General features: G+C 50.1%; 2 protein-coding genes and 1 long non-coding RNA gene across 6 annotated transcripts in view; 2 read left to right on the top strand and 1 right to left on the bottom strand.

Moving 5' to 3' along the window:
- The window catches only part of LOC310702310, a 39460-nt gene extending 38207 nt beyond the window's left edge, over window positions 1-1253 (top strand). The window contains exon 3 of the long non-coding RNA XR_014523446.1: window positions 1129-1253. This is a non-coding gene — a long non-coding RNA (uncharacterized lncRNA). The remainder of the gene's footprint in view (window positions 1-1128) is intronic.
- LOC310702289 (uncharacterized protein) overlaps window positions 1-15223 on the bottom strand; it is a 35761-nt gene extending 20538 nt beyond the window's left edge. Inside the window, exons 1-4 of one of the 4 annotated variants that reach the window (XM_083493697.1) lie at window positions 14742-15223; window positions 12935-14599; window positions 12656-12737; window positions 12290-12375 (exon numbers count right to left, since the gene is read on the bottom strand). In XM_083493697.1, coding sequence (XP_083349823.1) covers window positions 12290-12375; window positions 12656-12737; window positions 12935-13348 — 582 coding nt within the window. In that variant the 5' untranslated portion in view covers window positions 13349-14599; window positions 14742-15223. Of the gene's footprint in view, window positions 1-890; window positions 997-12289; window positions 12376-12655; window positions 12738-12934; window positions 14600-14741 lie in introns of those variants that run through there. The other 3 variants (XR_014523439.1, XR_014523440.1, XR_014523441.1) reach the window with 3 other exon arrangements.
- Window positions 15224-17370: 2147 nt separating this feature from the next.
- The window catches only part of LOC310701885 (uncharacterized protein), a 211640-nt gene continuing 204689 nt past the window's right edge, over window positions 17371-24321 (top strand). Inside the window, exons 1-11 of the mRNA XM_083493380.1 lie at window positions 17371-18211; window positions 18968-19726; window positions 19843-19874; window positions 20013-20129; window positions 20271-20350; window positions 20472-20568; window positions 20676-20759; window positions 20993-21101; window positions 21410-21461; window positions 22184-22273; window positions 22376-22458. Of these exons, the coding sequence (XP_083349506.1) occupies window positions 19519-19726; window positions 19843-19874; window positions 20013-20129; window positions 20271-20350; window positions 20472-20568; window positions 20676-20759; window positions 20993-21101; window positions 21410-21461; window positions 22184-22187 (783 nt within the window). The 5' untranslated portion in view covers window positions 17371-18211; window positions 18968-19518 and the 3' untranslated portion in view covers window positions 22188-22273; window positions 22376-22458. The remainder of the gene's footprint in view (window positions 18212-18967; window positions 19727-19842; window positions 19875-20012; window positions 20130-20270; window positions 20351-20471; window positions 20569-20675; window positions 20760-20992; window positions 21102-21409; window positions 21462-22183; window positions 22274-22375; window positions 22459-24321) is intronic.

The raw sequence follows: 24321 nt of genomic DNA, 5'->3' as shown, positions 1-24321 counted from the left end.
AAATAAATTATTAAATTTTTTATAAATAAATTATTAAAATTTTTATAATAAATAATTTATTATAATTGTTGCCAGGGAACTGGGAATTGCAGCTCGGGCAGAGAGTCTGGGGGGTGGGGGGTCTCTCCCCCCCACTCTCTGCACTGGGGAGGGGCTGCCTCCCCGCCTGATTTCTCTTCCCAGCCAGAAAAGCTGCCACGTATTGGGGGGTTTTTTTTTGCTGTTCCCGGAGGCCTCTCCTGCCTCCACGGGCGGCAGCGGAGCAAGAGAAGCCGCGCGCGGGGCTTCGGCCTCAGGACTGAACCTCCTTCCGCCGGGCCTTGGATTCGAAGTCAGCCCGGCCTTTTATTTATTTCCCTTCCCTGCCCGGCCCTGAGAGCCCGCCCGGGGGATCCTCTGATCTGGACTCTTTTTGAATTTTATCGTCATTCCTGTTTTTTATACTGCATTTCATGCTGCTTTTATCATTAATAGCAGTAATTTTCATTTATCCCCTGGCCTCCCAGCCAAGGCCCCGCTCAGGGCGGCCAACAACCCCGCAGAGAAACAAGTGGAATGAAATACAACTCAAAAACCAGATTAAAACACAACATTAAAGCATTAAAATGCAGTGCTTTAAATGGGTTGTTTGCCGCCCCGGGCCCGGTTTTTGGACCAGGAAGGGCGGGGTATCAATAAAAAAATATTATTATTATTATTATTATTACTACCCGCACCCCCCCACCCTCCCTCCCCCAGGGGGCAGAGCCCGGGACCCCTCGCCCCTCCCTGGCTGGGCGGGGAAGGTCTGCGCCCCCCGATTTGGGCTCCCCCCCCCCGCAGGATCTGACCAGCCCCCCCGCCCCCTCCCCTGCACCCCGACCCCCCCTTCTCCCCACGGCGAGACTCACCCCAGAGAGGGAGACCGAGCAGCCCCTCCGCGGGCAGAAGGGGGGCCGGCGAGGGAGGGGCCTGGCCAGGGAGGACCTCGCCCCCCCCCACGACGCCACTTCCGGTCCTCTCTAGCAATCCAGCTCTGCTGCTTTTAACCCTTGGCAAGGCGAGAGGAACCTTCTCCTCCAAGGAAGGAAACACGTGCATCGCCCCCCCAAGAGATGCTTCATTTGGGAGACCCCCCCCAAGAAGCAGGGGACCCCTCACGTAGGAGAGTCTGGAAGGGAGCCCGAGGGGCATCTAGTCCAGCCCCTGCCAGGCAGGAAGCTCAGCTCCAGCATCCCTGACGGAGGGACCCCCAACCTCGGCAGAAACCTCCCTCCCTCCCCCCTCTGCCTGCCGCTCTCCCCCCCCCCCATGGCAGTTAGACGACTCCCCAAAAATCCCGAGTCCCCCCCCCCCCCAGCCTCGAACTGACGCCAGGACAAGGAGCTCTGCTTCACCTTTTACAAAGCACCAGACCTGCAGAGAGGCTCAGAAAAGCAGCCTGTAAAATTATAGCTTTAAGGAGCGTGCATTGCCCTTTTTCCACTGATGGGGAGACGCTTCTTTTGGGAGAGACCCCCCCCCCCTGAGCTGCGCCCTCCCCAGGACAGAGGCAGGAGGAGCAGCTGCCCGGGCTGTCAGCTTTCCCCTTTTCTTGCGAGGAATCCTATTCGGAATAAGGGAAGTTCCCTTGGAAAAAGGGAAACGTTGACAGCTATGCTCTCCCCCCCCCCCCAAGGAAGGAGCTGGGGATGTTACGCCTGGGAAAGGGGAGACCGAGGGGCGATCCTATAGTAACTGTTATAGGAATCTTAAGGTTATATATATATAACCTCGGGTTAAGTACTTAATTCGTTCCAGAGGTCCGTTCTTAACCTGAAACTGTTCTTAACCTGAAGCACCACTTTAGCTAATGGGGTCTCCTGCTGCTGCTGCGCCGCCAGAGCACGATTTCTGTTCTCATCCTAAATCAAAGTTCTTAACCCAAAGCACTGTTTCTGGGTTAGCGGAGTCTGAAATCTGAAGCGTATGTAACCTGAAGTGTATGTAACCCGAGCTACCACTGTATATATAATAAATGTTCGTAAATGTGTGATAGGAATTTTGAGGTCTTAAATCATGTTGGTCATGTTCATAAGTGCACCAACCAGGCACGTAGATAGATCAGCACAGGAAGACAGGCCTGGAACCATTTTGATTCCCAAACTGACCAAATGTCTTCCCTGCAATGAGGGAGGCGGTCAGGGAGCCTTCCCATTGTCTCAGGAATTGAGTAACCAGCATTTTAAACAACCTTTAAATTTCTGTTGTAGACCGCCTTTTCTGTGATGTAGGTATGATGTATCTGGGGGGTGGTCTTGGGTTACACCCCTTCTGTGATGTATGCATGATGTATGGAGGGGTGATCTGGAGCTCCAGGGCAGGGAATTTAAAATGTCTATATAAGGCCTTGCGCACCATTGTTCTGGGTTCCTCCTGCGTGTGGTGAGGGGAGCACCCTGTTGCAACAGATCAATAAAGATTCGGCTTACTAGCTGCTTTGCTTCTCAATATTCTCTGTTTGGCCTCTGTTATTTTCTTCGACCAATAGGGAATCCATGTAAGGACTCTATATGGGCTCTTGGATACCCCATAAGGGAAAAGGGCAATTTTTGTTTACAACAAATGTGCAGTCATACCTCGGGTTGAATGCGCTTTGGGTTGAGCGTGTTCGAGTTGCGCTCCATGGTAACCCAGAAGTAACGGAGTGCATTACTTCTGGGTTTCGCCGCTTGCACATGCGCAGACGCTCAAAATGACATCACGCGCATGCGTGGAAGCAGCGAAAAGTGACGCGTGTGTGCGCAGACGTGCTGTCGCTAGTTACGTTTGCTTCTAGATGCAAACAGGGCTCTGGAACGAATCCTGTTCATATCCAGAGGTACCACTGTACCAATGTCTGGAGCAGCACAGGAAGACCTTCCTGAAACCATTTTGACTCCGTGAAATCATTTTGACCCCCAAACCGACCAAATGTTTTCTCTGCAAGGACGGAGGGGGTGATGGAACTTTCCCATGCTGCCCATGTTTTGTTGTATACTCAGGGACAGTTTTTAAACTGGAAGGGCACCCAGTTATCGGGGAAAGTCCCAATTTGTTTGATAAGGTACACAGTTAAGACGGCGGAAAGCTCCTCTGCAAATAGTCCCCAAATCTTTCCTTTGTGGGAATGTCAATAGAGCTCCAAATATTATCTCGTCATCAGCTGCCATGAGGATTCATCTTGACAGCATTAAGCCTGAGCCTTTTAATCTGTTTTTAATCTGTTGGGAGCCACCCACAATGGCTGGGGAAACCATAAATTATTTTGTTATTATTTCTGCCTCTCCCTTTGCTGGGACTTGGAGCTGATCCTGCTTCTGGCATCATACTTGATGTCACAATGTTAATGAGACGCCAGGATTCAGCCTTGGCCAAATCCACAGCCTGGGGAAACCTCTGCACCTAGGTTCTCAACAGCCTGACACACCAACCCATTGTTGTTCACAGTTGTATACCGCCATTTATCCATAGATCTTAGGGTGGTTCACAACATAAAAAATGTTGGAGATTAAGTAAAACAGAAATACCGTATTTTTCGCCCTGTAGGATGCACTTTTCCCCCTCCAAAAATGAAGGGGAAATGTGTGTGTGTCCTATGGGGTGAATGCAGGCTTTCGCTGAAGCCTGGAGAGCGAGAGGGGTCGGTGCACACTGACCCCTCTCGCTCTCCAGGCTTTGCAGAGCTCTCCGCAAGCCGCGGGAGCCCACGCTGGGCTCCCACGGCTTGCGGAGAGTTGCCTGCATGCTGAAGCCTGAGCGCGCTGAGCTCAGCGCGTCCAAGCTTCGCGCACCTCTCCGCAAAGCGCGGGAGTCCAGGGCCCGGCTCCCACGGCTTGCGGAGAGTTGCCTGTTCTGGGGTCGGGGGAATCTCGGGCTTCCCCCGCCCCAGCCCCGCACCGGGGGGGGGGGAAATAATTTCCCCCCCTTTATTTCCCCCCCAAAAAAACTAGGTGCGCCTTATGAGACGGTGCGTCCTATAGGGCGAAAAATACGGTACATGCTGTATACAGGGAATTGCTGCATTTTATGGGGTGGGGTGAGGGTGGCAGACCCAAACTGAAATCAATGGAAAATGTAAGGAGCCATGTTACGGATTGGTTACAATACCTTCAGTTTCATGAAATGTTTAAATTAGATAGAAAGCTTGGGAGTCATTTTGGACTCACAGCTGTCCATGGAGGCACAGGTTAATTCTGTGTCCAGGGCAGCTGTCTACCAGCTCCATCTGGTACGCAGGATGAGACCCTCCCTGCCTGCGGACTGTCTCACCAGAGTGGTGCATACTCTGGTTATCTCCTGCTTGGACTACTGCAATGCGCTCTATGTGGGGGCTACCTTTGAAGGTGAGCCAGAAACTACAATTAATTCAGAATGCAGCAGCTAGACTGGTGACTGGGAACGGCTGCCAAGACCATATAACACCGGTCCTGAAAGACCTACACTGGCTCCCAGTACCAAGCACAATTCAAAGTGTTGGTGCTGACCTTTAAAGCCCTAAACGGCCTCGGTCCAGTATACCTGAAGGAGCGTCTCCACCCCCATCCTTCTGCCCGGACACTGAGATCCAGCGCCGAGGGCCTTCTGCCAGTTCCCTCATTGCGAGAAGTGAAGTTACAGGGAACCAGGCAGAGGGCCTTCTCGGTGGTGGCGCCTGCCTTGTGGAACGCCCTCCCAGCAGATGTCAAGGCAATAAGCAACTATTTTACTTTTAAAAGACAACTAAAGGCGGCCCTGTTTAGGGAAGCTTTTAATGTCTGACGCTGTGTTGTTTTTAATATTCGGTTGGAAGCCGCCCAGAGTGACTGGGGAAACCATAGGCGGGGTATAAATAAATTATTATTGTTGTTATTATTATTTGTCATGGATGCTTTAAGTTGAGGTTCTTGAATTGCAGGGCGTTGGACGAGATTGCCCTTGGGGTCCCTTGCAACTCTCAATTCCATGCTTCTATGCAAGAGCTCCTTATTTCCCCCCACATTTTGGCTTATTTCCCCCCATCGCAAGTGTCCCACACATAAAAAGGCTCCACAAAAATACATGGGGTGGGAGGGATTTAATAATAATATTTACATGCCGCTTGATGGTAAGAAAACATCTCTGGGGTTTACCAGAAATGTTAAAATGGTAAATAAAAATAAATAAATTCCACAGCAAAATAAAAATAAAAAGCGCCAACATGTTAAAATGAGCAATGTTGAGATGAAAACGTATCTACATCTCTGTCTGGAAGGTCTTGCTTGTTTACAGCGGTCCTGTGAATAAATTACAAATTTACTCCACTCTTTAGAAAACACTTGATCTTCCTGGTTTCGGATCTTCCCCGTCGGTTTCGCCATCTCCACATCCTCCAATTAAAGAGTTAAAATCGTATGATACTTATGGTTATATAACAGATGGATAATGGTAAAAGATGCAGCAAATTTAGTCTTAAACATGGAAGCCATGGAGGTAGGGAAAGAGGTCCGAAGGTTCAAAAGAACCTTGTATTTCAATGTTTGAAATGGTTATGTTAAAATGTATAAAATTATAAAAAAAACCAATAAGGAAATTACCAAAAAATGAAAGTTTTGCTTGAACAAATACAGCTTAAGGAGGCACCAAAAAGAGAACAGCCAAAGTTCCTGCTTGATGTCAAGAGGCAGAGAGGAATTTCTGTGAAGAAGGGATCCTCTTCTGGCAAGAACTCTAACTTGCTCCTCGGAGGGCTCCAAACCCAGGATATGTAAGCAGAACCTTCAAAGCATGGAGAGGGTGCACCTCCACAGGTACATACCTCCACATGTGGTGGGAGTGCCCCAAAATCCAACTATTCTGGACAACAACCATATGAGAAATAAGTAAAATAACCAAGCAAGTATTACAAATCACCCCAGAATTGGCCCTACTAAACATCTTCCAAGACAATAATGCCCACTTACGCCACAAAGAACTCATAACCCACCTACTTTCAGCAGCCAGAAACACCATAACCAGACACTGGAGAGACCTGTCAGGAGTAAGCATGGAGCGATGGTATCAAATAGTATGGGAAACAGCCCTACCAGAAAAATTAACTAATAAACTGAAACTGACATGGGGACAAACAGAAGAAGACACCTTCACCCCGGTATGGCTCCCCTTTATCACACACAGAGCCCAACAAGACAATGAAAAAAGCCCACCAACAGCATACAAATCAATATGGCTAACCTGATCCAAAACACCCACCCACCCCACTCACTCATGAAAACAAAGACCACCACAGCCAACCACAAATGAACAGCCGCACCCTCGGCCAACCCCAACCTCTCTCACCACCAAAGGAACACAAGTGAACAGCAGAGAACCTGCACAAGCGACGCTGATACCAAACCCCACATATAGTAAGTAAAATAGAAACATCGCCACCTGACCCCACCCCCACCCATCTTCCCCCCTCCACCTCTTTCCCCCTTTTCTTCCTAATGTCTCAACGAAACCAATTTGTAAAAATGTTACATGGGGGGGGGGGGAATATGAGAGAGAGAGACATTGCAAACACTTTTGTAAATCAAGAAAATCTTTAATAATAATAATAATAAAAGAACCTTCAAAGCATATTGTAACCTGTTCTAATGTTACAACAGAGACCTTCACATTCAGTAATAGCTGGGGACGGACGGACCGCAGGTGACAGTTTGGTAGGCAGGATACACACAGGCTAAAGTTATATAGACAAAAGTTGCACGTTTCAAAATTTGGAGGAGAAGACTTCTTGGGAGTGTTAGAACCGGCAGTATGTGGTGCGCAAGGCCTTATGTGAAGAGAGAAGCAAGGCCTTGGGCAAGAGACCATGCAAGCGTCCAGGACAGTTTCATAAACACCTCATCCATTGTGACAGACTCTCTCTGTTAACACTGGGACAGAAGGAGAACAGGGTCACCTACTATGCGAGCCCCTGACAAAAATGTCCCTCTGGTCAAGATCTGGGGCTCTGTCCACATGGCCTGGGAAAGGGTGTCTGACGCTACCCCTGGAGTAAGCCGTGTTGTTCCATTGCTGCCGTCCTCTTGTCAATTATTAGACAGAGAACGGCAGCAACGGAATTCTTGACTAAACCTTCTTGCAGAGGAAAGCATGAAACTTGTGGCTTTTCTAAGAAGTGTCCTGTGTGTGTTCAGCAGACTCCAGGAAGAGCTTGAAGCTAACACCACTATCATCCTGGTTATGCTGAAGATGACAGTGGTGGTCAGGAGCACCACAAATTTGCAACTTGGTGGCTTTCGAGGTGGAAGTACATGAATTGCTTCTCAATCGGATGCCAAGTGTGCATTCAACGGTCCTGAGAGGCACGGTCAACTTCTTTGCTGGGTGGCCGAAGACCAAGAACGCCATTGCAAGCCTCACTTGCATGATAATTAAAGTTTCCTAAAGACAACCGTTGCTATGGCTTCACCTTGTGGTGAGTTCTTTGATGGGCAGTGAGATGGGCGCTCTGACTGAAGGTCTTTCCGCATTCCAAGCACTGATAAGGTTTCCTCCCTGAATGAATTCTCTGATGGACCAAGAGATGGGCGCTCTGACTGAAGCTCTTTCCACAGTCCACGCACTGATAGGGCTTCTCACCTGTATGAATTCTTTGGTGGGAAGTGAGACTTTTCTTCCAGGTGAAGCTCCTTCCGCACTCTAAGCATTGATGAGGTTTCTCTCCGCTGTGAGTTTTTTGATGGGCCGTTAAATTGACTCTCTTACTGAAGCTCTTCCCACATTCCAGGCACTGAAAGGGTTTCTCCCCTGTATGAATTATTTGATGAGAGGTGAGATTTTCCTTCCAGGTGAAGCTCCTTCCACACTCTAAGCATTGGTGCAGTTTCTCGCCACTGTGAATTCTCTGGTGGGTCATGAGATTAGCCCTCTTACTGTAGCTCTTTCCACAATCCAAGCACTTGTGTGGTTTATCCCCAGTATGAATTCTTTGATGGGAAACGAAACTTTTCTTCCAGGTGAAGCTCCTTCCGCACTCTAAGCAATGATAGGATTTCTCACCTGTATGAATTATTTGATGGGAGGAGAGATCTTTTTTCCTAATGAAGCTCTTTCCACACACTTGGCATTGAAATGGTTTCTCCCCACAGTGAATTCTCTGATGTTGACGGAAGTTTGTGCCTGCGTGGAAGCTCTTTCCACATTCCAAGCACTGGTAAGGTTTTTCCCCACTGTGCATTCTCTTATGAGAAGTGAGACTTTCCTTCCGAGTGAAGCTCTTCCCACATTCCAAACACTGAAAGGGTTTCTCACCTGTATGACTTCTCTGATGGCAAGTGAGACTTTCGTTCCGAGTGAAGCTCTTTCCACATTCTAAGCACTGATACGGTTTCTCTCCTGTGTGAATTCGATGATGGGAAGTGAGATGGGCCCTCTGACTGAAACACGTTCCACATTCCAAGCACTGATAGGGTTTCTTCCCAATGGGATTTATTTGATGAGAAGTGAAATCGGAGCTCTGACTGGAGCTCTCTTCACACTCCAAATATCGATAAGGCTTCTTCTCTGTGTGGATTTCTCCTTCGTTCTTCATTTCTAATTCATCATTACCTACAAACAAGGAAAGAAGCTAATTAGAGCCTCAGGAAGAGATGGAATCTGTAATTCTAGGTATAGGTAAAGGGACCCCTGACCATTAGGTCCAGTTGTGGCCGACTCTGGGGTTGTGGCGCTCATCTCGCTTTATTGGCCGAGGGAGCCGGCGCACAGCTTCTGGGTCATGTGGCCAGCATGACTAAGCCGCTTCTGGTGCACCAGAACAGCGCACGGAAACGCCGTTTCCCTTCCCGCCGGAGCGGTACCTATTTATCTACTTGCACTTTGACGTGCTTTCGAACTGCTAGGTTGGCAGGAGCAGGGACCGAGCAACGGGAGCTCACCCCATTGCGGGGATTCGAACCGCCAACTTTCTGATCGGCAAGTCCTAGGCTCTGTGGTTTAACCCACAGCGCCACCCACATCCCTTCTGTAATTCTAGAACAATGCTAATGAATGCTTGTGGAAGAGGACGAGCTGAAGAGAGTTAGACGTGAGACCTTACTACAGAGTTCACTGCCTTTGTTGACTGGTATTAACTTACATACTTATGGGAACCTGAGATTCTAAAAGCCTGGTCCTTTCCTGGGATGGATTTTGTTTGGCCCATTCATGGAATCCAGTCCATCTCCAAGGTCAGTCATCTCCTTTGAAAACGGACTGAAGCAAATCAAAAAACAAAAAAAACCACCTGGCAGAAGCTACCTCGATCTCCCAAACCACTCCTACATTTAAAATGGCACAGTGAGTTCAGACAAGTCTGATCGTGGTTGAAAAAGCCGTAACTGGAGGAACAATATTCGCACATGAAACAGGCAATAGCTCTCCATGGGGGTGTGAGAATTCCAGGTGCTGTAGGTTGTCCTGTTGAGCTCCATCAAAATATTGGAGGTTTATCAGATAGAGATACGCTTGGAGTTTGAAAACAGATATTACGATCTAGCAGGGAGCCTTACCTAGAGAGTCCAGGATCCCATAATTTCCCTCCATGACCTCCTTATGCAGAGCTCTCTGGTCAGGATCCAGCAACGCCCATTCCTCGTCTGTGAAACGAACGGTGACATCATCAAAGCACACCGGACCCTAAAAGAAAGAGGGAATTGTTGTGCATTTTATTGTGATTTTTTATTTATAGTGATTTTTTAACAAAGTAGTAGTAATAATAACAATAATAACAATAATAACAATAATAACAACAACTTATTATTTCTACCCCGCCCATCTGGTTGGGTTTCCCCAGCCACTCTGGGCGGCTTCCAACAGAACACTAAAATACAATAACCTGTTAAACATTAAAAGCTTCCCTGAACAGGGCTGCCTTCAGATGTCTCCTAAAAGTTTGGTAGTTATTTTTCTCTTTGACATCTGGTGGGAGGGCAGGTGCCACTACTGAGAAGGCCCTCTGCCTGGTTTCCTGTAACTTGGCTTCTCATAGTCAGGGAACTGCCAGAAGGCCCTTGGAGCTGGACCTCAGTGTCCGGGCAGAAGGATGGGGGTGAAGACGCTCCTTCAGATATACTGGACCGAGGCCGTTTAGGGCTCTAAAGGTCAGCACCAACACTTTGATTTGTGCCCAGAAACATACTGGGAGTCAATGTGGGTCTCGGCGGCCACTCTAAGTCACCAGTCTAGCTGCCGCATTCTGTATTTGTTGTAGTTTCCGGGTCACCTTCTAAGGTAGCCCCACATGAAGCGCATTGCAGTAGTCCAAGCGGGAGATAACTAGAGCATGCACCACTCTGGCCAGACAGTATGCGGGCAGGGAGGGTCTCATCCTGCGTGCCAGATGGAGCTGGTAGACAGCTGCCCTGGACACAGATTTGACCTGCGCCTCCATGGACAGCTGTGAGTCCAGAATGACTCCCAGGCTGCGCACCTGGTCCTTCAGGGGCACAGTTACCCCATTCAGGACCAGGGAATCCTCCACACCTGCCCGTCCCGTCCCCCAAAACCAGTACTTCTGTCTTGTCAGGATTCAACCTCAATCCATTAGCCGCCATCCATCCTCCAACCGCCTCCAGACCCTCGCACAGGACCTTCACCGCCTTCACTGGTTCTGAATTCAAAATAAATTCTCTTCCACATTCCCCTTCTTACTTCGACAGCAAACATTAATTTACCATTAATTGCTATATCCCACACTTCTTTATACCATTCTTCTATTTGAAATCCACCTTGTTTCTTTCCATTTCCTAGCTATGATGATTCTTGCAACAAATTTGTGATTAAGTCCTTCATAGCTTGCATACATTTAACCTTATCGTAGATTTATAGCAATGGTATTTCTGGACTTTCATTCAGCCGTAACCCTGCCATTTCTCTTATCTCCTTCAACACCCTTTGCTAAACATTTTGTACAAATGTACAGCCCCACCACATCTGAATATATGTCCCAGTTTCCTGACATCCCCTCCAACATAACACCAAATATTTGTTGTCTATTTGATTTAGTCTTACTGCTGTTACTACCACCTCCATACTACCTTACAGCAGTGTTTTTCAACCACTGTTCCACGGCACACTAGTGTGCCGCGAGATGTTGCCTGGTGTGCCGTGGGAAAAATTGAAAAATTCGAAAGATTTAAAAATAAAGTATTTTATAATTTTTCACATTTTTGTTTACTTACTATTTCATAATAAAGTAATTATAAAATACTTTCTTTGTGTTTATTTGATTCCTATTCAAGAGAATTACTTTATATATAGTCAATATAGGCACAGAGTTAAATTTTTTAACATTTTCTAATGGTGGTGTGCCTCGTGATTTTTTTTCATGAAACAAGTGTGCCTTTGCCAAAAAAAGGTTGAAAAACACTGCCTTACAGTATAGTTATTTTCTTATAGGTAGCCTTTTCAGAGGATGTTTCTCCCATGTTTTCCCCAAGCTCTGACTATTTATCCGACCCGTTAACTCCTTTTCACACACCCCTTTTAGTTGATCTTGCTGATCTTCCGATTCTACCACTATTTTGTAAATTTCACTGGTTTCCCCTTTTATATTTCTCTTCATCTTTCCTTTTTTATAATCACCTTTTTGAATTTTGTATATTCTCGACATTCCTTATTTTCCCTTACCAATTTCTTTGTCCATTCCTCCAACTGTATACAGTTAAACCAAGTTATTTTACTTCCCGTTAGAGCAGCCTTTCTCCACCTGTGGGTCCCCAGATGTTGTTGAACTACAACTCCCATCACCCCTAGCTAGCAAGGCCAGAACTCAGGGATGATGGGAGTTGTAGTCCAACAACATCTGGGGACCCACAGGTTGAGAACCGCTGTTCTAAGGGAAGGTAAAGGGACCCCTGACCGTTATGTCCAGTCATGGCTGACTCTGGGGTTGCGGCGCTCATCTCGCTTTACTGGCCAAGGGAGCCGGCGCACAGCTTCCGGGTCATGTGGCCAGCATGAATAAGCCGCTTCTGGAGATCCAGAACAGCGCACAGAAACGCTGTTTACCTTCCCGCTGGAGTGGTACCTATTTATCTACTTGCACTTTGACGTGCTTTCGAACTGCTAGGTTGGCAGGAGCTGGGACCGAGCAACGGGAGCTCACCCCATCGCGGGGATTCGAACTGCCAACCTTCTGATCGGCAAACCCAAGAGGCTCAGTGGTTTAGACCTTATTCTGAGCACATAATGTCATTTGCCACCTTTTTTCAGGGCACCTTTGACAGAAAGCAGGAGGTGGAAGGAGTCACTCTTGCCAGCCCCACCCCTCAACCTCTCTCCCTACAAGTCTCCTGCCCCCTACCTGATCTGCTTCCATAGCCGCTGCTTCCCCTTCACCACCATGAAAAGACTGATGAGGAGGAGGTCTTGCTGGCATCATCCGGTCACCTGCCAGAGACAAAGGGAAGTGGGAAGCCATGAATGCCTGCTTCTCTCTGAGGTTCAGGACTGCATCTCTAACTGCAGACAGGCCTTTGCAAAAGTTCCCTTGCTTATTCCATTCTGATATTTTACCCATTTCATATTTTAGTTGTGTAAAAACACACCTTTCCTCCCCTGGGCTCTTGGCCCTAAGTGTCTCCCCTACGAAAAGATGAAAATAACCCACAAATTACTTTCAAAATCAACAGAATGTGACCAAAGAGAGAAATAATTCCTTTCTCCATACCCAGTGGCTTCTCTCTGGTGTCTATCGGAGTCTTTTCTGCCTCACAGGAATCCAGGTCCATTTCTGCTGACAGATTCTTTATCTGAAAGAGCAACAAGGATTCAGAACAGGGAATGGGGAGAAGGATCAGAAAAAGAATGACAGAAGCAAAAACTTGACAGGTATCAGATCTCATTCCTTGGATGCATTCCAAAAAAGGGGCCCTTAGTAGAGCATTTTGGGATACTCTCCCTCTGGTTTGGAGCCCCTTGGGAGTTTCCAGAGGAAAGTCTCTCTCACCTGCTTCTCCACCTGCTTCCTCTCCTCTGCCTGACTCAAGAGGAAACCTTCGGCCAGGGCCACTGCCTGGGAACTGGTCTCCGCTCCACATTCCCGCACCCAGCTCTCCATCTCTGGTGGAAGGACAGCCAGGAACTGCTCCAAGATCACTAGGTCCAGCATCTCAGCTTTCGTGTGCCTTTCTGGCTTCAGCCACTGATGGGCCAGGTAGTAGAGTCGGCTGCAAACCTCTCGGGGTCCTTCGGCCTCCTGGTAGCAGAACTGCCTGAACGGCTGGCTCTGCACCTCTGAGCGGAGGGTGTCCTCCTCACCCAGGAACCTTTGCATGGTGTTTCCCCAGAATCCCCCACTTCTCCCAGTTTGCATATCACGGTCTCTTCCCGCTTCAGGACCAGCTGAGTCTTGCTCATCCATCTCTGCTCTCAGGAAGCCTCCAAGAGATCAGAAGGAATCAGAAGGAATCTTTGCTACGTTCTGTCTGTCTGTCTGATTTAGAGATGCTCACCAATCCTACAAAGCAAAACCGTAATTCTGTGATAAAACTGAAGAACCGCTCAACAGGGGTGGCCAACTCCCAAGGGACTGCGATCTACACACAGTTAAAAACTGGCAGTGATCTACCCACTTTTTTGTTTGGGCAAATTTTTGTTGAGGTAAATTTGTTGAGGTTCTTTGTGGGGAGCCAGTGATCCATCACAGACCTCCAGTGATCTACCGATAGATCATGATCTACCTGTTGGGACATGGGTGCACTAGAAGAAAGAGGTTACCTGAGCATGTGTGGATAAGACTTACTAGGAATCAGGGCTGGACTGCCTGTTTCTTCCCTGCTTCAGTTTCATTTTGCAGCATAATAATAATAATATTTTTTTATTTATACCCCGCCCTTCCCAGTTCAGAAAACCGGGCTCAGGGTGGCTAACAACAAATTTAAAACACTTAATTGATGCAACAAAAAAACAAGCATAAAATACAGTATAAAACGTGAATAACAATAAATTCAGAATTCAAAAATCAATTTGGGGGGAAATCCATCCAATAAACATTAGATGATCACCAGGGCTAGCTGGCTGAATTACTCCTATTCGGGCCAGTGAGGAGACCAGGGGAGAATTAGCTGTGGGATCCCAGAGCGGGGAATCTTCATAAAAGGGGAGGGGAAGGGAAGGAAGGAAGGGAATAAAAGATCAGGCTAAGTTCAAGTTGAAAGCCAGGTGGACTAGCTCTGTCTTACAGGCCCTGCGGAAGGAGGTTAAATCCTGTAGGGCCCTAGTCTCATGGGACAGAGCATTCCACCAGGTCGGAGCCAGCACTGAGAAGGCCCTGGCCCTGGTGGAGGATAGTCTGACTTCCTTAGGGCCCGGGGCCTCTAAATTATGATTATTCAAGGACCTTAATGTCCTCTGCGGGGCAGACCAGGAACCTCCAAAGTGCTGCAGACAGATGAGTGGGGTGGCGTCCCCACTTCCTTGTTCTAAGGGCCAGATTCTTACCTGCCCAATCCCCCGAGAGCCAACTGGGCCAGAGGAAAGGTAATTTAACGTAAGTCAACATTCCCATTTCAGCAAATTAAACCATTATGCTTAACACCCTCTGCACCTCGACTTGGAGGGCTCCCCATGCATAAGTTGAACCTGCCCCCCCCCAGCATCCTCCTTTACAGTCCTGGGACCGAGTGGCGTAGCGAGTGGCGTAGCGTGGGTTGTCAGCACCCGGGGCAAGGCAAGTAATTTGCGCCCCCTAACCCTAACCCCCAGATGTTGCGCCCGGTGCGGCCGGCCCCCTCTGCACCCCCACGCTACGCCACTGCTGGGACCCCCCCCTTCTCCCCAAGGCACTCCATGGCAGGAAACAGAAGAGGCTCACCGAGTTGCGCATCCTTGGCAGAACAGTGACAAGGGGGGGGGGCTTCTGCTCTGAGGACCCCTCCCTTGTAGCTCCGTTCCCTTTTAACCCTTTGCGAACCAAGGGCACCCGCTTTCTCTCTCTCTCTCCCGTCCAGGGGGAACCAGGCGAGCCCCCCAGAGAGGTGTCCCCCCCCCCGTGAACTTCTCTCCCTTTGGCCAGAAAGAGGACCAGATCCTTTTTTCAACAGCTGCTCATTCTAGGGTGGGGTTTCCTGCTCCTCGTTTTTTCTAGCCGAGGCGCAGAGCAGCTCGGAAGGGCAAGGGGTCCCCCCCCGCCCCAAGTTAAGCATCTTTGAGTTCGGTTCTTCCTGCTTAAGATCGGGATAACGCGGAGAGAAGGGAGGGCAGATTCAGCTGCGCTCGGCACGCCAAGGGTTAAAAGGCACTGAGCTGCGTTCCTAGAAAGGCCAGGAAATAAGGGGGGAGGTCCTTCGGAGCAGAAGCCCCTCCCTCCCAGGGGTGGGGCTGGGGGGTCTTATTTTCTTTCTCCTCTGCCTGCTGCCTCAGTTTCCCTCCTGGGATCCTCTCTTGGGGTGCTTGGGGGAGAAGGGGGGCTGCTCAGCTTCTGTATGGGGGGACCCCCCCAAGTTGGGTAGTCCCCTCTTCATCTTTTGCCCTGGGGGGGGGAGGGGTCCTGGGGGACAAGGGCTGCAGAGTGACCCCTGGACTCATCCCCCAAAAGGAGGCGTTCCCCAATCGGTCTTTCTGGTGCAGGGCATCGGAGTGGGGGGGGGCGCTTTGTCTCCGGGGAGGGAGGGAGGGGTTTGGGGGGGCACAGGGCGGTTTAGGGTATAAAAGGGTCTGGGTAAAAGGCAGATCTACACGGATCCTCATGGATTTGTCTGTAGGCAGAACCAAAAAAATCACACATCCACTGTTTTGTGGTACCGCAATGTCACAAAAACATGGTTAAAAAACACGGATCATCATGGATCTTCATGATTTTTGCACTTGATCAGCCCAAAGTCACCATCGGATCAAATATCATGGCCATGGGCACAGCCTGCAACACAAAACGCTGTTTACCTTCCCGCCAGAGTGGTACCTATTTATCTACTTGCACTTTGACGTGCTTTCAAACTGCTAGGTTGGCAGGAGCAGGGACTGAGCAACGGGAGCTCACCCCATCGCAGGGATTCGAACCATAGACCTTCTGATCGGCAAGCCCAAGAGGCTCAGTGGTTTAGACCACAGCGCCACCTGCATCCCTTTAATGTTATGGCCCACCATTAAACTTGCATGCACCACGAAATGTGGCCCCCACATGGAAAGAGCAGGCTGCTTATACCCTTTTCTCTCCCGATTTGAGTTCCACCTGGAAATTATGTGGCAGAAGTTACAAATGCTTGCAAATCCATGCCCTGCTTAATTCACCGAGTGCAGAAGGGTAGTGATCTTCTTAAGCCCCCCGCAGCAAACGTAGAAACAGAGAGCCCCCAAGCACCTTAGAAACAAAAGGACTTATCGTGGCAGAGCCAGTCGTGGGGCTAGAGAGTTTGGGATCAGAGCATTTTGCAGGCGGAACAGCAGGTGCCTCCGAGTTCTGACAGAGGAGCATCACCACTCAGGAGGGGCCAGGTCCTGGGGGGGGGGGTTGCCACGGTGACAAGGCCCCGCCCTCCTTTGTGACATCTCTTGCTTCTCCTGTAAAAGCCACTGACTCACAGGCAAATGTGGGTTAGTGAGGAGAGGTCAGAGGAGAGAGGAGGTGGTGGCAGTTGGTGGAGAGTAAGCGGAGGATTAGTGATTTGTTGTTTTTTTTGTTTTCTTATTTTGATTTCATTTATTACTTTTATTTTATTTATTTATTTGATTTGATTTATTTTTATTTTCTTTTATTCTTTTAACACTTTGATTTCTTTTATTTTTGTTCTTTATTTTAATATTTTTGTTTTTTGTGCACATCTGTGCATATTCTGTATATATTTTGTATATTTTTATTTTTTTACATAGAGTAGTTAGGGTTAAGTGTAGGGTTAGGGCGGGGGTTAGGTATAGACTTAGGGCAGGGGTTGGGGTCAGATTGAGGCTTGGGTGGGCATTTTAGATAGTTACTTTAGATAGGAGGGTGGGATCTTTTCGTTGACAACATGGGCAGGCTGTAAGTAGCATTCCTTTCTCTTCATCTCCCGGGGGGGGGGGGTGTCACAAACTGGGAGGTTTTTCTGGGGGACACCTGAGTATCAGGTTTCTCCCTGTCCCTCCCTTGACCTCCACGTTACACCTATTAATATACAAAGGAAAATATATACATGTTCCTGTTTGCCAGCCAAGTTGAGTCCCCGCTCTTGTCCTGGCCAAGTCCCCAATCCATGTAGGTTGAATAATAATAATAATAATAATAATAATAATAATAATAATTTATTATTTATACCCCGCCCATCTGGCTGAGTTTCCCCAGCCACTCTGGGCGGCTTCTAATCAAGTGTTAAAAACAATACAGCATTAAATATTAAAAACTTCCCTTCAGATGTCTTTTAAAAAGACAGCCTTCAGATGTCTTTTAAAAAGACAGCCTTCAGATGTCTTTTAAAAAGAAGATAGCTGCTTATTTCCTTCACATCTGGTGGGAGGGCGTTCCACAAGGCGGGCGCCACTACCGAGAAGGCCCTCTGCCTGGTTCCCTGTAACCTCACTTCTCGCAATGAGGGAACCACCAGAAGGCCCTCGGAGCTGGATCTCAGCGTCCGGGCAGAACAATGGGGGTGGAGACGCTCCTTCAGGTATACTGGGCCGAGGCTGTTTAGGGCTTTTAAGGTCAGCACCAACACTTTGAATTGTGCTCGGAAATGTACTGGGTGTCAATGCAGATCTCTCAGGACCAGTGTTATGTGGTCCCGGCGGCCACTCCCTGATCCACTTTTGTCCTTGAGATGGCTACCTGTCTGGCACTCAGAGACCAGGAGGGCAGTGATTATCACCCAGGCAGAAGGGTTGCTGTGTACGTGGTCTCATGCTTCAGGAATGATGTCTGCCCCAAGCCATGTCCCAAGTGCCTCCTCTGGTAGCCATCTTCCTTCTGAGCAGAACAGCATTGGAAAGGTGTCAATCCGGTGTTGGATTGCTTTTATATGAATATTTGGAGGTTTTCCCGCTGCAAGAGTAGGCGAGTGCTACGACCATATATCTTCTTCTTCTTCTTCTTCTTCTTCTTCTTCTTCTTCTTCTTCTATCACTCGTAGCCGAGTAAGATTGACTTCCATGAAGAGTGAGTTTTAACCGTGAGTCCGTAAGTGACTGGAGGCCAATTCTGGATCCACATGTCCTTCCACAGTGGGGACATAGTTTTCTGGGCAGGAGTTGATCACAGGGTGGATTTGCCAAGCGTGCCTTCCTCTTAGCTCGTTTCTCCCTTGCGTCCTGTGTTCAAGTGTCTTCAAAGCCCATGACACCTTTGGTAAAGGCTGTTCTCCTATTGGAGCGCTTGCAGGCCAGTGTTTCCCAGCCATTGGTGTTTATACAACATGTTTTTAGATTGGCCTTGTTGGCCACCAGCATTACACCTTCCATTTTTAAGTTTGGAATAGAGTAGTTGCTTTGGAAGATGATAATCAGGCATCCAAACCACATGACCAGTCCAAAGAAATTGGTGTTGAAGAATCATTGCTTCAACACTGGTGATCTTTGCCTCTTCCAGGACACTGGTATTAGTTTGCCTGCCTTCCCAAGTGGCGTGTCACATTTTTCAGAGACACCATTGATGGAATCTTTCAAGGAGTTGGAGATGGCGTTTATAAGTGGTCCAAGTGTACAGCTGGGTTGGTAGTGCAAGAGCCTAGACTGAAACTTAAAAGACTAGTTTCAATGGACCAAGAATAGTTTTCTTGGCTGGTTCTGACTTTCCCCTTTTCCCAGTGGGAATTCCTACTTGTAGAGCAGAGGTCACGGCTGGTCGGCAGCTGCAGTGCCTGTGTGCTTTGTTCTGTTGTTGTTGTTGCTGCTGTTTAGTCATTTAGTCATGTCCGACTCTTCGTGACCCCCTGGACCAGAGCACGCCAGGCACTTCTGTCTTCCACTGCCTCCCGCAGTTTGGTCCAACTCATGCTGGTAGCTTCGAGAACACGGTCCAACCATCTCATCCTCCACTGTCCCCTTCTCCTTGTGCCCTCAGTGCTTTGTGCTGGAGGGTGCTGTTTCGTGGTGCTCACTGGTTGCTATTGGACAGTTCTTTGGATAGTCTGAGCGGATTGGTTGAGCGCCTTGCGAGCGAAAGGCTCAGCCTTCACTAGGGCAAATATTCTACCCTTATTTATGGGAGCATTTGGAATAGAAAAGGGAAAGGACTGTGTCAGGATGTGTTTTGTGGGGACATTTGCAGAAGTGAAGGTGTTGATTTGGGGTACAGTCGGAGGGGGGTATGGTGCCTGCTGGAGGGCGAAACCCCCCGCCACCCTTTCCAAAAAAGCTGGTAACAATGTTAAGAATGACCCAAAGCTCTCCCCTCTCCCTATTCATTTCATTTGCTTCATGAAATTTATACACTGCTCGACTGCATGAATGAGGGGACTGTAGCTCTTGAACCCAGAGCACTTGGGACCTCCTTTCTCTCTCTGCCAGCCCTTCATGCTCTGGGCTTCCTCCTTCAGGCTCTGATGATGCCCCTTCAGGTCACTGAACTGCAGAGAGATGGAAGGAATTGGTCATGATGGGCTGGCAAGGATCAATTAGGCTCCACATATGTATTTCTGTTCTGCCAATTCTGCAGTGGTTCACTGTTTTCTCCAGATGCCCCTCCTCACACACAAACACTCCCAAGAATTGGGGCTGCCGGCGTCTGAGTCGCTCTCTCCGCTCATCTCTTCTAGGATCAGGTGCTTAAGGCGCCTGTTCAGGCGCTGCCACAGGGTGGCCCCCCAGCCAGACACAGAGCAGCCCGTGGCGGCAGGTGAGCCAGTGGCCCTCCTTTTTTGGACAGAGGAGGGCAGGGATGGGCAGGGGGGGGGCAGCTAGTCCAAGGATGCGAAAGAGGACTCACCTCTTCCCATGTCCTTCTGTTTGCAGTTCTGCTGCAGTTCCGCATCCCAGCCCCAGGAGTGAGTATTGGAGAAAACAAGAGCAGGGACTGAATCCCTCAGACCTGCCCTCCGCTACCCCCCCTGGCTCTTTGCCCCCCCACTCTTCACTCTCAGATGTGGAGAAGCCCTCCCCTCAGCCTGACTTTTGCATTTCAGCTGCTGGAGGATGAACAGTGCTACCAACTGGGGGTCATCCAGAGCTGCCAGGCAGCTGAGCTCAGGGGGCCCGGATCCCTGAAGTGCTCCAAGCAGGGGACGGCCCAAGCCATTCTGGTGAGTGATGGGGGGTGTGGGGGGAAGGGGCTGTGCATCTGCGGAGAGGAAGACCCTGCCGGCTTAGGCCATGGGGTTGCCATTCCCCTGCAAAGCCAAGCCTGGTGTTTGGGGTCAGAGCTGATTTTCCTCCTCTTCCAGGACATCTTGGGGCCCTTGGAACACTTCAGGGATCGCCCCCTGACCCTGGCCCTTGCCTTGGAGGCCCTCCTCCAGCTAAGGCGAGTGGGGTCTTTGGCGTGGATGGGGTTGTGGGTGGGGGGCAGAACCCCAGGGGGAAAGAGCAGGCGGGAGGGAGAAGGGGCAAGGGAGACTCTAACCCTCTCCCTTTCATCTCTGCAGCACCATGAGGCCCAAATTCAGCTGCGATATGATCAGTGTGATCCTGCACAGGACATTGGAGGCCGTGCTGAATGGGGCCGAGGAGGAGGAGAGAGAAGTATGTCCTTGGTTTTGACTTCCCTTCACGGCTCTTTCTTCCTCTTTGTCACACACTTGTGCAGAATCCAACCCAGCATTCAAACTCTCTTCTCTCTTTTCCCGCAGGAACTGAAGAGGCACTTCCGGCTCCTGCTGGGGAGTCTCCTTATGGAAGCCCCCAACCCTGGCACCCTCCTCCACCTTCTCAGTGTAAGTGTCCCGATGGCATCAGGGGTAGTTTTAGGGTTGTCCCCCCCATCCCTTACCCAACGGTCTGCCCCATTTCTGGGGCACAGAGCCTGTTTGGCCCCCAATTTGGTCCAAGACCAAAGCTGGCAAACCCTCATGGTCCAGAAGTGCCAGGGACTCCGTGGTGGGGGCAGTGGGGGGCCCGCTTTGGCCCAGACTGGCCCCTGACTGTGAGACGCTCTTTCCTCCTGCAGGACCTCCGAGGATACGCCCGGGGGGGGGGGGAGTGGGGAGGCTCAAGAACTAGCGGCCAGCAGCATTTCCTTGCTGCTGGCCGTTGCCCGGAAATTCCCCAACCTCAGAGTAAGTACCTTGCCTTCTGCTATTCATTTCTTTGGTTACTTCCATCCCCCCAAGATCACATCCCCAAGTGATCTTTAGCGCAGATGATGCAGGGTGTGTCCCTGGGGGCCAGGATGAGGCCAGAGGCTTTTCCTGCCCCCTTTCCTGCTGCTGCCCTTCCACCTCTGCCCAGGAGGCTGCGGGGCCCAGGGAGGTCCTCTGGAACAAAGGATTGGGCCCAAGACAGAGGGAGACCCGTCCTTCCTGACTTGGTGCTGGTTCTGTGCTCTCTTGCTCCCATCTGATCCCAATTTCTCTTTCCTCTGCAGATGACAGTAGTTCGGCCGGACCTGGCTTGCTTCTGCCTGAAGCCGAAAGAAGGTACCGTATTTTTCGCTCGATAACACGCACCTGACCATAACACGCACATAGTTTTTAGAGGAGGAAAACAAGAAAAAAAATTCTGAATGAAACAGCGGATGTATCATTTTTGTGCTTCATGCTGTGGCCACAGACATGTGTTTTGACGGTGAGTTTGGGGTAGCGCAGTGCAAAAATCCTGAGAATCCATGTGAATCTGTGCTTTGTAACCACGTTTTTGCACCATTGTGGCACCAGGCGACAGTGGGTGCGTGATTTTTTTGGTGCAGGCTGTAGCCATGGACATGCTATGTGATCTGATGGTGAATTTGGGGTGACCCAATGCAAAGATCCTGAGGATCCATGTGCATCCGTGCTTTGTAACCACGTTTTAAGTGGGGAGGGAAGGAAAAACACAGAAGGGACAAGGAGCACGAGAGGAGTGTGCGGAGAAGCAGCTGGCTAACAATGCAGGAGAGGGATTTAAGGGGAGGGAGGAAAGGAAGGCAAAAGATTTTTGCCTGATTTTTGCTCCTGTACTCGGGCCATTCGGCTCCAGGGACCACACATTCGCTCAATAACACGCACAGACATTTCCCCTTACTTTTTAGGAGAAAAAATGTGAATGTTATAGAGAGAAAAATACAGTAAGCCCCACACCTTGGAGACAGCGACCTTTGACTAAAGGCCCGTGGGAAAATCTCATTTTCATTCTCTTCTCATTCTCATTCTCTTCCATCCAGATGACATCATCATTGAAGATTTATAGGTAGTGCGGACCTCGGGCTCCGCTGAACCCCAGAGAGAGGCCAACATCCCAATGCACTTGGCAGGTAAGACTTTCTCCAAAGCCCATTGGTAGTTAGAGATGCCCTGTTTCACCTGTGAGAGAAGCAGGCACTCCTGGCGACCTGCTTACCTTTTTTCTCTTGCAGGTGACAGAATGATGCCGGCAAGACCGCCTTCTCCATCTTTTCATGGGGGCAGAAGGGAAGCAGTGGCTGTGGGACCAGATCAGGTAGGGGGAAGCTGCCTTGTGGGGACACAGGCCGAGGGATGGAGCAATGTCATGGACAGGTTGGGCACAGAGGAATGGTGGGAGGAAGCAGCTGGAGAACCAGGAAGGGAAGACGTCTCAGAGCCCAGGGAGTGGAGGGGGCACAAGGAGGAGCAGTCAGAGGGAGAAGAGGCCGGGGAACCAGGGAGGGAAGCCAATGGGTCTCAAACCCTCGGTGAGTGAGGGACTTTCCCCTGTGTCAGAAGACAGGCTCTGGCAGATGGAGCGGACGAGATCCAGAGAAAGCTGTTTGTGCACGTGCCGTAGAGGGAAGCGAGGGGCCGATGGGGCTTATCCCCCCGTAAGGGAGCCCATTGAGGAGAACTCTGATTCTAAACCTCCGCTGCCTCGCGGGATGGCTTCAGGAGACGAAAAGGCTCCAGAGTAAACCCTACACAGATGCAGAGTAGAGTACCTAAGATGGTGGGGTGGCATTTTGTAGGCTCGCGGGCCCCTTCAGACCTCCAAGCCCTCGGGTGTTCAGAGGGTCAGAACAGAAAACATAGTGGCAAAACCCTGCAGATCTCACCAGCAATGGAAGGCAAGGCAAGAGATGCCCTGAAGGAATAATAATAATAATAATAATAATAATAATAATAATAATAATATCCTGTCCATCTGGCTGGAAAAGAAACCAGCCTGGGGAGCGAGAAGAGGCAGACTCTTTCCCCCGCCAAGTGTTGAGAGTGGTTAGAAGACCTTCTCCCACCAGCGCCCACAGCACAAACTACAATTCCCAAAGTTCCCTGGCAAGATTGGTAAACTACTCTGGGAAGTGCAGCTTTGTGACTGGAAAGGGAGGTGGGGGTGTCTCCTAGCAACGCTCAGCACCCTGAACAAACTACGGTTCCCAGAATTATTTGGAGAAAGCCAGGACTTTTTAAAATGGCCTGATACAGCTTTGCAGATGCAGCGCAGGTGGCGGGTGTGTGTGTGTGTGTGTGTGTGTGTGTTGTCGTCTCTTTCCTTTCTTTTTGGAATACAGTGGTACCTCAGGTTACCGACGCAAATGATGAGCAGAGCTCCTGCAAACTCGTCCCCCTCCCTGGCTTGGCCGAGAGGAAGGGGGCAGGACCCTCTGCTCCCTGACTTGGGGGTCACGGCAGGCAGCCCTGAGATTCTCCCTTCTCCCAATCCCAGGGGGATGAGAGGGGAGGTTCCCGGGGGGGGGGGGAGACCCAGGCAGCTCTGGCCATAGCTGTCAGCTTTTCCCTTGTCTTGCGAGGAATCCTATTCGGAATAAGGGAATTTCCCTTTCAAAAAGGGAAATGTTGACATCTCTGGCTCTGGCGCAGAAGAGGGGCAGCCGGGACTGGGGGGGGGGGTCTCTTGCTCTGGAGGACGGGGCCCCCTCTCCCTCCCCTCTCCTCTCTGGACCCAAGGCGACCTGGAAGACAACAACCAGGACATGGGGGGGGGGGAGAGCGGGGGGTAGGGGGGAAGGGGGGGTTTCTGCCGAGGTTGGGGGTCCCTCCGTCAGGGATGCTGGAGCTGAGCTTCCTGCCTGGCAGGGGGTGGACTGGATGACCCTCGGGGTCCCTTCCAGACTCTCCTACGTGAGGGGGTCCCCTGCTTCTTGGGGGGGGGGGTCTCCCAAAAGAAGCATCTGGGGGGGGGGCGATGCACGTGGTTCCTGCCTCGGAGGAGGAGGTTGCGCTCGGCTTGCCAAGGGTTAAAAGCAGCGGAGCTGGATTGCTAGAGAGGACCGGAAGTGGCGTCGTGGGGGGGGGCGAGGTCCTCCCTGGCCAAGGCCCCTCCCTCGCCAGCCCCCTTCTGCCAGCGGAGGGTCTCCCTCTCTGGGGTGAGTCTCGCCATGGGGAGAAG

The sequence above is a fragment of the Podarcis liolepis genome (assembly GCF_965112155.1).
Source record: "Podarcis liolepis genome assembly, chromosome: 2".
Classification (NCBI taxonomy): Eukaryota; Metazoa; Chordata; class Lepidosauria; order Squamata; family Lacertidae; genus Podarcis; species Podarcis liolepis.
This window is presented reverse-complemented; position numbering and strand designations above follow the sequence as displayed.